The 12,106-nt window shown below is 39.6% G+C and overlaps 1 protein-coding gene across 1 annotated transcript in view; it reads right to left on the bottom strand.

Moving 5' to 3' along the window:
- Nucleotides 1–3,895, bottom strand: part of DTHD1 (death domain containing 1) — a 57,931-nt gene extending 54,036 nt beyond the window's left edge. Inside the window, exons 1-2 of the mRNA XM_036244708.1 lie at nt 3,625–3,895; nt 776–1,391 (exon numbers count right to left, since the gene is read on the bottom strand). Coding sequence (XP_036100601.1) covers nt 776–1,391; nt 3,625–3,895 — 887 coding nt within the window. The remainder of the gene's footprint in view (nt 1–775; nt 1,392–3,624) is intronic.
- Nucleotides 3,896–12,106: the final 8,211 nt, after the last annotated feature.

Here is a 12,106-nt window from a genome sequence, read left to right as displayed (position 1 = left end):
CTCTGGACCAAGGAGATTAAATTGGTATGAAAATATATATTCAATTTTAAGAGCCTCCCAACGCTAATCCATGATCCCCCTAGAGTTCTACAGACACAGGTTAAAAATTCAAGATTATTTATAAATAAAATAAATCTGAAAATTTACTTGAGTGTAAATAAAATAAACCTGAGGTTGGAAAATCCTCTCCTAAATCTTGAACAGTTTCCAGCCTACCAATTTTTTCTTGTTATCATTGAAAAAAATAGTGATTTTTAAAGTATCTCTATTCTGAAAAATGCCACATTTTAACTACTTTCTCATGTGGTCAATTTTCTCCTCCTTTAAAGAAACTTTTTTTTTTTTTTTTTTTAAGAGGAAGAGGGGGAGAGAGAGAGAGAGAGATAAACATCGATGAGAGAGACCAATGATTGGCCATCTCCTTCATGCCCCCCACTGGGTATCAGGCTCACAACCTGGGCATGTGCCCTGATGGGGAATCGAACCAGCAACCTCTTGGTGTATGGGTCGACACTCAACCACTGAGCTATACCAGCCAGGCCTTTAAAGAAACATTTGTCTCCTAAAGCTATAGGAAACAAACAATATTAGTAATAGTAGCCATATAAATTTTTATAGGAGTAATTTAAACTGAATTACAATCTACAATATCTTTTGGAGATATTCAATGGAAATACAAGACTTTATTCATGTGCAAATAGTACGACTACTAACTACAGAACCACACATAAATAGGCATATATAAGCATCTCTCACATTGATTACATTTACTTACTCTTTTTCCATTATGTTATTTTTTTGCTTTGAACTCTCTGAATCATTGGGAAGAAGACTATTCACATATTTCTTGGCCATATCACACATTATTGAGGATGTGGTAGTCTCTTCATTTTGGTTTTCTGAGCTCTCTTGAATTTCTCTTTCTTTGGTCTGGATGATGTCATGCATCTGTTCCCTGTTGCCATTCATGTTCTCCACAGTCACGTGTGCTAACTGTTTATCCTCTCCATTTTCTGCATTATCTGGGAACATTGTGTCCCGTGACTCCTCTTGCACTGTGACATCTCCAGTCAATGGTGTATTGTTTTCTTTTTCCATGGATCCTGGACTCATGTGTGTTTTATTTTTCTTTAACCCAGCCTGGTGTGTGTGATGACTTTCCTCACCATTTGAGGGAGAAACAGTAGCTGTTTCTATGACATTTTGTTCCCCTCTTGCAGCAATGCCTGTTGCTTTGATATCCTGAATGGCAGACATTGTCTGTACTGGAGTGCATTCATCATGCATGCTGCATAAATTACACATCTGCTTTTCTTCTCTCTTCAGAAGTGTAGCAGTGCTCCCCAAATATTCATTTATTTTCATGAGGCAGTCTATGAAAGTAACAATCTCTACACACACGTACACACAGAGAGACACATAAAAAAGAATAAATGCAAAACGAAACCAAATTATGTTTCTCCACTGACATGTAGTGAGGAATGGCAAGAGCACCTTAGAAACCCACAGAGGCCCTTCCTAGGCAGTTAAGCCAATATCCCTCCTGAAAGAGAAGCCATTTGTACAACTGCCATTCTTTTAACACATCTAGAAATTGGGGACAGATTGCTTTTTAAAGTAGTAAAAAATAGTACATCGAATCATTTTTGCTTGTGAAAATTTTTTGAATAGGGGAAGACAGATATCCCAACCTCCCCCAAGACTGTTCAATTGAAGTCAACTCTCCTTTCGCCATCGCTTATTGGGTAAGATTTTGAGACTTGCTCTTTCTCCTTTAAATGTACTATAATTTATCAATTGTGCACTCATAATTATTTGCCTAAAATGGAGTGAAACACTCAAGATGAGACGGGTAGAGGCATACCACAGCAACATTATTTCTGCTGGTGTGCATGCTATCTTGAGGGGTTATTTTTTGTTATTTTGTTTGTTTGTTTTGCTGTTATGAGAATTGTATTAGGTTTGCACTATTTCTCCTGCAGAGCTTGTGATCATTGGCAATTTTCAAACTAGTCTTTCAAAGAATAGCTCTCGTTATACTGATTCTCTCATTAGAAACAGCAGTGACTAAACAAAGTCAACCCTCTTCACTCTAGTGTAAACCCTCACCATGATCTGATCTGACGTAATCCTCTCATTTCATCCCCATTCTGTTCGTTTCTCCCCTCCGCACAGCTGGGGTCACCTGATGCAGTCTTAGCAACTCTCTTCAGAACTGAATTCTGAAGACTGGAAAATGATGTTCAAAGCCCCATAGCTCAGTGTTTTTAGAATCGTCAATAAATCATCCTTTCACTAGTCTGGACTTAACTTTGGACTCCAGTTCTGACAACTTGTTTTTTGTCATGTATCTGAGAGCCTGCATTTATCTGGAACTTCTGTTCTGATAGCTGAGTCCTTATCATCTTCTTTGAATAACTATTTGCCTAAATATGTTGCCTAGGAGCACATTGAGTTCTCTGTGGAGACTTGAATCCTGGTTATGAGTTCTGCCTGATGATCTCCAGGTCTGCTGTCCTTGGACAGACTTTCCAGATGTCTACCATCTGTCCTCTAGACTGAAGTTCTTAACATTAGCTGCTCCAGATTCCTGAGTAACAAGACCTGCCCACTTGCCTTGACACTATATTACTTAGAACTGATTTTCATGAAGCCACCTGTCTTCTTATCTTGAGTAACTGTTGTTGTCTGAGACCATATTCATTACACCTCATGTTTTCCCTGCTGTACTGAACTCAGCATCCATAACTGGGCCTATTCCCAAGAACCTGAACTCCTCTTAGTGTGTCTATATGGGGTGGGGGTGTCCAATTCCATATCCCAGCTCACCCTCGTCTTTCCAAAGCTTTTTGCAATTAATAGGTTCAAGCTCAAATAAGTCTAAACATAGAACATCATATTTCAATATAGAAAAACTGTTTGTTCAACCTCAAAGTGAGCCTATATTTTCTTACCTTTAAGTCTCGCATCCCGCTGATGATTCCTCTGCCTGGAATGTTCTTTCAAGAATCCCAAATTTCTGGCTGCTTGCCTCCAATTCATTCCTTAAGCTTCAGTTTAAATATCACATTTATTTAGCAAAATTCCCAAGTCCTCATCCTAAAAATGAGATCTTGCCTGCTTCTGGAGTCTTAACACATTTTATTTGTATGTTTCTAATGGAACTGACCTCAATTTTCCTTGCATTGTTGTGCACTCGGGTAAGCTGGGATATGGAACTGTGTCATCTCTCCCTATTATGTTGTTTGCCCCTTGTAGACAGAGACTCTCTCTTAGCCTTCTTGGTAGGCTCCTTATCCTCTCTCAGAATGCCTACCCAGTCAATATTTCTATTTTTTTATTTTTCATTTTTAATCCTCGCCCAAGGACATTTTTTTCCATTGATTTTCAGAAAGAGTGGGAGGGAGGGAGGGAGGGAGGGAGGGAGGGAGATGTGAGAGAGACACATTGATTGGTTGCCTCCCACAGGACCCCAACGAGGGCCAGGATTGAACCTCAATCGAGGTGCGTGCCCTTGACTGGAATTGAACCCGTGACTTATTGGTCTGTGACCCAGTGCTCTAACTGCTGAGTCAAACCAGCCAGGGCTACAGTTCTTAGAGAAAGGATGGATAGAATACTTGCCTTGTCCCCAGGTACCTTGATTCTCCTTGTTGAGCAGCACGCAGAGCTGCTGGCAGGTGAAGCTCAGCGTGCCTGCCGTGTGCTCCAAGAGCTGATGAAGGGCCCCGCTGAGCTCTTGACCCAGAAAGACCACTGTGGCTATCCGAGTGGCCCCACCAGCCCCATCACACTGGTCATGGCCCAGGAGAGCCTGCTTCAGCATCAGGCTCCGTCTCCAAATCTGCTTCAGTATTTGGCCTAGTTTACCTGAGCCCATGTCTTCTGTATCCATGTTATGTTCTAAGAGTAGAATGCTTCTTTCCAGCCAGCAAAGCCTAAAGGTTTAGCAAATTCCAACTTGGCAGTGCTTTTTCCTCCTAAAACCTAGGAGAATATCCAAGTCGGCTAGCCAAGCACTTTCTGGCAACATAATGGTTTATTCAGCTTCTTGTTGACCAGTGAAAAGTTACTAGGTGACCAAAGGAGGGGCGTTCCTGCACCCTGGGTGCCATTGTGTACAGAACAGAGTCATCACAGAGGCAGAGCTAACTCACACAACGCCTTTCTCCATGTCAGTTTTTCACATTCAGGGCCCTGTGGAAGCCCCATAGACTTCACGGTTCACGGGAACAAATTAGAGATTCTGTGGAAAGATGAGAGATTTATTATCAAAGGTAAATTATTTGAATAATACTGTTAATAAGATTCCTTTGTGATACTTAAAAATACTTAGGGATCAAATAACATGGTGTCTGAATTGCTTCAGAATAATCTGGGATTGTGGGAATGGTGTATAGATGAAATAAGATTGGCTATAAGTTAATATTTGTGGAACCTGGATATGATTACATGTGTGTGTATGGGGGAGAGGGGTCTTTACAATTCTAATTAGCATATATATTTTTATATAATTATAATTTTTTAATAATAATGAGTTTTTTAAAAATATTACTTTGCAGGGGCAGAGTTGATTGCCATTGGTTGGGTAAGTTTAATTAGTACCTTTTTTTAAAGTATGTATTTTTATTGATTTTTGAGAGAGAGAGGAAAGGAGAGGGAGATAGAAACATCTATGTGAGAGAGAAACATGGATTGGCTGTCTCCTACATGCCCCACACCGGGGATCCAGCCTGCAGTTGGGCGTGTGCCCTGATCAGGAATCAAACCGGGACCTCTCAGTCCATGGAGAGGATGCTCAATCCACTGGGCCACACTGCTGGGCTAATTAGTACCTTCTTATATGCACATCTGCAATCAGATTGAGGTAGCTACTTGACTTCTTTACTCTCTGATAATTCCCCTCTAATTAGATAAAATGCCCCTTCCCTAAAAGAAAACCAACCTGAAAAGTGGCTTTCTCTGAATGAAGGGGTCTTCACCATGTTCAACTACAATTCAGATACAAGTTCTCGCCTTGCCTTGCCCCTAAGTTGGCACATTATATATGAGACCATTACAATACAAGTCGGTCCCGGGGGTGGGGGTGGGAGGTAGAGAGCTGGGGGTGTGTGGAGGAACCCAGAACAGCCTGCTTCATCCTTTCCGGCCCCTCTCTTCCAATAAAGACAGACAGATCCAGAAGGAGGGGCCTCGCACTCCAGACGGCCCCTGCTCTCAGAGGGACTGGGATGGAATGGAAGCTTTGCAAGGGGAGCCGGGAGGCTCTCTCCTACAGGCATCGTGCTATCTCGTCTTCAGCACTGGAGTTCTTAGATCTACACTCAGGACACCTGCAAGATGAAATGGGGAAGCACAGACCTGGTGAATAAAGAATAAGCGTGAACGCCACAGTCTCAGTGCTGCCCACGCTGCTTGTGGTCAGGAGAGTCTGCGAGAAAAGGGAAGGAGCGGTGTGAGCAGCGATGACTAGGGTGTGAGTGGGGGCTTATTCTCAGGAGAAATCTTATTTGTTAATGACCTGATTCATGCAGTCCACTGATATGAGTGATTCATGATGTACGTCCATATCACACCACGCACCACATTGTTTTAATACTTTTCACACTCTTCTGAATACAAAAGACTTTCTGGTTCAATTTTATTTATTTATTTTTTCTTTTAACTCCTGAAATATGTGTGATTCTCAATAATAATGTATACATGGCTTTAATTCAATGGCAATTTGGAAAACTTCCTATATCATTTACGGTATCTAATTGCTGGGAATAGGGCTCGTTAGAACTTTGGAAAAGGCAGACACATGAATAGATTATTAAAATACAGCTCAGACTGTGTTGAAAGCTTGAGCAGAAGTAGGAATAAATGGTACCATAAAAGCTTTGAGGAGTTAAAAAAAATAATAATAATTATGATTAGAGCCCAGGGAGGTGTGTGAATTAGGAGCTACAGGATGATCAGGATGTGAGCATGCCAGACAGTGGGGGGCAGAAACACTCCAGCATAGGAAGTAATACGATCGAAGGCATGGAGGCATGAGGTGACACAGTGTGATCAAACAGAGGACACAGGGCTCTAGGGGAGTGTTCAGTGAATGAGTCGGAAGTGGCGAGAGAAGAGTGTAATAATTATGGGGAGTCGGGAGAAGCTGGAATTTTGTTTTGCAGACAACAAAGAGAAACTAAATATTTTTGAGCCAAGTTAAAGAGTTAAAATATGACCAAATCTTTGCTGGAGGGATACAGATGGTTTGGATGGTTAAGAAGTAAGAGCCTTGGGGGCCTGTAATAGACCAGCAACAGTGCAGGCCAGGGAAGGGGATGCTTCGAGAGGTGATCTGAAGCAGAGCGAATGGAACTTGCTAAATCGTCAATGAGAGGGAGATGAATAGAAAGCATTGAAAATCCATCCATTCACTTGTTTGAGTAATGGTTCTTGGCTGCTGGTGCCAGAGCTGTGTTTGGTGGCGGACTGTGACTACAACGTTTAGTTTCAGTGACTGCATAGATAGTAAAACAAATGACTGAGTTAAGGAATTTAGGAGAAACATTAGGCTTAGTAGGTAGATAATTTGATTGATTTTTGGATTTCTTGAATTTGAGATAACCCAGGAAAATTTTTTGGAATGTGTTAGCAATTTAGAAAAAAAGTCAGAATAATATTGGCATATTTGACTGTCATCAGTAAGTAAGTGACGAATGATTACCCAGGAGTGGAAGAGATCAATGGAGAATGCATACTATGTACATTTTAAGCACTGAATGAAATATAATAAAATGCTAAATCACTGGACCAATGTACACATTTTTCATTTTGATTTGTAGAAAAGTTCTTTCCCCAAGCAGGGGAGAAAAACCAGAATGTTTCTCCTCAGCCTCATTGACATTCGTTCTTCTCAAGTCTAAACTTGTTCTCTGTCTGGCTTCCCAAGGACATGTAACATTTGCAAAGTGAGACTTGCCACAGGCCACACTGCATTCATTTGTTAAAAGAAGCATCTGCATGTTCCTGCATCTTGTTTTTCAATCAACTGATGTCACTAACCACGGAAAGAACCAACATTTACAGGCAAGATTTGTGACACCCACAGAAGCTGTTTGCAAAAATTTATCTTGATGGGTTTAATATGTGATTAGCACCTTCACTGTGACTACTAGTATGACCTTTAATCTTTTCTTATACTTTTGTTTCCTAAGAATTCTGTTTTTCCACCTACAATAAAGGAATTAGTATGAAGTCTTAAATTCATACGATACATCATGTGGTTGAAAAGATAACCATTCTTCTTGATATTAAAAAGTAGCAAAGTGAGTAGAGACAAAATCCAAGTAGTAGGATAGTTACTTGTTTAACCCCTCAGGCAGATGAGAGTTTTGTTCTCTAGAGTAACTCAACAATGGAAGAGAAAAACCTATCAGTAATGAAATGTTTAGTGTCCTTCCCCATCCCAAAGCTCGCTCCGTCCCTGCCAGATGGTCAGTAATAAAGCACCCAGTCATAAACTCAGTGATCTAAGTATATAAACTTCCAGACCTACCAAAAGGAGCTTTGAGACAATAAGAAAGACCACACAGAAATTCAAATATAATAACACATTTTTAAAAGAGGTATAACGGTAAGAAGAATCAATTTTTTAAAAATCTTAACTATTCACCAGGTGGTCAACGAATATGAGTGCTAGAGAGAGAAAAGAGAAGAAAAGGAATTATCAAAGAAATAGTATTACAAAGTTTCCCAGAAAGGAAAAGACCTGAAATCCCAGACCCAAAAGACCCAGAACAATACATGCAAAGGAAAAGAAAAAAGAAAAAGTATATCTGGTCATAGTATCATGAATAGTAAAAATACCAAGGACAAAGATCCAAATAGCCTCCAAAAGTGGGGGGTGGGGGGTCACGTTACATGAGTAAGCGTTCGATTTCTCAACAACAACACTGGGACATGGAAAAAAATAAAGTTGTGACTTCAATATTTAGAGGGAAACCTCTTTATAATTTAAAATTCTGGGTCCCCCAAAGTCTCATTCAACTGGGCAGTGAAAGAAGGGGCATTTTCAGGTATGTATAGCAAATAATTGGCCTCCTGTGTGTTTTTTCCTCGTGAAGCCATTAAGGGATGTACTCTAACAAAAGCAATAGAGTAGCACAAGACAAAAGTCAGGAAATAGAAAATTCAGCATAGAGGTAAACCAGATGCCTAAAATGAAGTGCCAGGTGACAACAATGCCATGGGCCTTCAGAGCTCTAGTGGCGGCAATCACCTGAGCGGCCCAGGAGGGCTAGAGAACTATGTGATGTTTCACCCTTTTAAGAGAACTTTCGCAATTCTGTTAGAGATTTCTGGGAAGAATTATTGATACCTAAGCAAGTGTAATAAAATGAGACCACTGATCAATTAAATTCTAAAGGAAAGGATCTATAATTATATACTAGCCTTACTATGCATAACATTTACGTAGCCCCAATAACAAGAATATCTATAATGACTTTTACTAAAATCCAGTGACATAACTACATACCAGGATGGGTACAAGGGTGTGTATGTGGCGAATGAGTACAGTAGTATGGATATGAGAGCAAAAGGCTTATTTCTATAGTAGGAAGTCAAATATTTGAAAATAAAAAGAAACTAGCCCTGGTCAGGTGGCTCAGTTGGTTGGAGTGTCATTCCATATACCAAAAAAAAGTTTCACGTTTGATTCCTGGTCAGGGCACATACTTAGGTTGCAGGTTCGTCCCCAGTAGGGCCGTATATGGGAGGCAACTGATTGATGTTTCTCCTTCTCTCTCTCTCTCTCTAATCAATACAAACATATCCTCAAGTGAGGATTAAAATAAATAAAAAATAAATAAATAAGAAATAAGAAACTCATATTTAGGAATCTGGAGGTAAGTTGGAGAAATAAGTGCTAAAAAATTAAACGTGTTTGCCTCTGGAAAAAGACATGGGAGGAAGAAAAGCCACTCCTGACCTCTAAGAGCTAATCCAGAACTATCTGCTAGGTCTTGATGTCTGCCTCTGAAACTTAAAGAATTTCACAGAACATCAATAGCAGACAAGGCCACTCAGTAACCATGATCGATCTAGGCAACATGAAGACCACTCTGTAATCATATCCAAACACAGACAAGATATGAGCATTGGCCAAGCCGCAAAATACCAAACATCTTCCTATTCCAGCGATGAGTGAGGGCTGCTTCTTAGCAAATGGAGCTTGAGCATTTTTCTAGTCTGCCCTCCTCTACCTACAATTTAAGATAAACATAGAATTGTCCCCACTTTTAAACAGTATCCAATCCAGAGCAGGAGACTCTCCCAATATCACACAACCAAAGCCCAATCCTGTAATAAGTTTAACACCCCTTAGCTGAGATGCCCATGGCTTCCCACAGTTTAAGTTTTCCCTCACTGAAATGAGTGATAAGCCCATGCTGTTCAATTACAGGTGTGTCCCTGGTGACTTTTAGCTGTAGGATACCTGGGTTAGGGGGAGGGCATGGACCAAGTGTCTATTGTTTTTCTCAGGGGTTCTGTCATACTATTTGATTCTTTAAAATCATTGTACATGAATTACTTTGATACAAAAACTAAATACACATATTAAAAAAGAACTACGGCCAAATGTTGCATTCACTACCGATCCCTTCGCGATGATACTAAAATTGACATAACATAGTCACATCACGTGGGTTACTTCAGAACAGCTCATACGTACTCTATTAACTTTATAAACAGTAATTTATCATTTGAAAATGCTTGGAATTCAGTGGCAAGTGTTCAAGAATGAACTTAAATTAAGTAGTCAATGGGCTGGGCATAATCTTCAAGCAGAGGTGGAATAATTACCACCTGGTCACAGTCCAATATCAAATAATTCATCTGAAGCGTAGAGGTCTGGATATAGCAGAAGGTCAACAAATGTTTGATGATTAAGACAGTAATTAAATATCAACATGTTCTTTTAAAATACAACATACTGTTCTTCTAAAAACATAATTTAAAAAATGTCTTCATATCATCAAATATTTGGGCAGGGTTTAAATGTCCAAGTATCTCATAAAAGTAACAAATGCCTTGCTCTTTTTAAAATTACTGAAAAACTCATTTAAAAAACAAAAACATATGCCAACAAAAATGGTGATGGAGCAGTGTAATTATAGACTTGAAAGGTCTTTTATTTTTGTCATTTTCACATGTTGATGAGAAGTGGAGGTAAAGTTGATTCAGACTAAGTCCCTAGATTTGAAAAACTAAAGCAGACAAATTTGCATGGATTGTTTCATTCCTTTCTATTTAAGAACATTCTTGAATCTTTACCATTCAATCACAGTAAGTATTGATTTTGAGATGTTTTGTGCTACCTTTTAGTTTAGTAGTGAAAGTTCTTATTGGCAAGTTTGCAGTCACTATGCAAAGAACATTGTTGTTCAGGGTGTTAGGAACTGAAAAGTAGGTGCTGGCTTTGTAGCTCAGTTGGTTAGAGCATCATCCTGATACACGAAGGTTGCAGATTCAATCTCTGGTCAGGACACATACAAGAAGCAACCAATGAGCGCTGGCTGATTTGGCTCAGCAGTTAGAGCATCTGCCTGTGGATCAAAGGGCTTCAGATTCAATTCCTGGTCAAGAGTACATACCTGGGTTGCATGTATGATCCCTGGCCCTGGTCGTGGTCCTGCAGGAGGCAACCAATCGTTATGTCTCTCTTACATTGATGCTTCTCTCTCTCTCTCCCCACTCCTCTCTCCCTTCCATTCAACCTAAAAAATAATGGGAAAATTCCTTGGGTGAAAATTAATAACAACAACAACAAAAAAACAAAAAACAAAAACAAAAAAAACATGAAGCAGCCAGTGAATAAATAAATAAGTGGAACAACACATCAATGTTTTTCTCTTTCTTTCTCTCTCAAATCAATAAATAAAATTTTAAAAATTTATTTTTTTAAGAAAAGTAGTTAAGGGTATTCCATTATTTGGTTAGCAAAAGCTCTTCTTTTTAACAGCTTCAGTGGCCTCTGAAATTAATACCAATGTTTTGGATTACGGCTTTGCAATCCTTCTCTAGTGAGTCATGGTGTTCATAAAGATTTTGACTCATTATGCAGTCACGGGCCTATGATATAAAACCAATGAAGTCAGTTTTCATGTGAAATGAAAACTAGACAATTGTCTTCTCTGCCAGACTTTCTGAGACAGATTTTTAAATAAGGGTGTGCCAAGTGCATGGCTACAATGTCCTCCTGCACGGCACCCCAGTACTTAGAACGTATTTCTGTACCTCCTCCACGCTTGATTTCTACCAGGGCATGCGCAGAGACTTGAGGCATGGTTCTGTCAAAAAGAAAAGAGAAATAACTGAAAGAATAAAAATGAGTTTTTTTTTTGTAAAGAAGAGAAAGAAAGGGTCTATATGTTTGGGCACTGGGTATTTCTCCAAGTTCATGTCTAGGTTCCTTTCTTTCCTTTGAACAGGAAATGCAGTGGAATACCACTATTCTAGATCTCGCCTCCCAAGCATACCCCTCCTACCAACATGCTGTCACAGCTCTTAGAAACCTTGTGTCTAGACTTATCACACAAGGACTCATCTCTTTGAAAGCTGAATTGTCCTCGGAGCTCTTATTCCTCACACTGCAAAAATAAATCTGCAGGAAACAAATCCTTCAGCATAAACTATAGCCTCAACATCATGGACACTTTTTGGAAGTGGAAAAGGATGCCTAACTGGAAACTTTCCAGAAATAACTGAACGTTTCTAACCAAACTTGCATGGGCTGAGACCCTCCTTCAGGAACGCCCGGTGTCCGTCATTACTAGGAGAACAATATTGTACACGTTGACTCCTCAAATGTCTTTGTTTCTCAGAAATAAAATTCATTATAAATAGGGTATTAAGTTCCTCAGAATCACAACGTTTTCCCTTCTTAAATCATTTTCTTGTCACATTTGATCTTATACTTATCAACTGCTGTCTCAAATTATTTACATCCACTGCAGATATTAACCATGTTCAATATCAGAAGAAAATACTATCCATCTTTCTTTTTTGCTTTGCTTTCCCTCTTCAGTGCTCTCATCACCAGATTCATGGCTATCCTAGGATC

This window comes from Molossus molossus, unplaced genomic scaffold (genome assembly GCF_014108415.1).
Source record: "Molossus molossus isolate mMolMol1 unplaced genomic scaffold, mMolMol1.p scaffold_m16_p_1, whole genome shotgun sequence".
Classification (NCBI taxonomy): Eukaryota; Metazoa; Chordata; class Mammalia; order Chiroptera; family Molossidae; genus Molossus; species Molossus molossus.
Note: the sequence above shows the minus strand (reverse complement) of the source record. Positions and strands in the feature narration are given on the sequence as shown.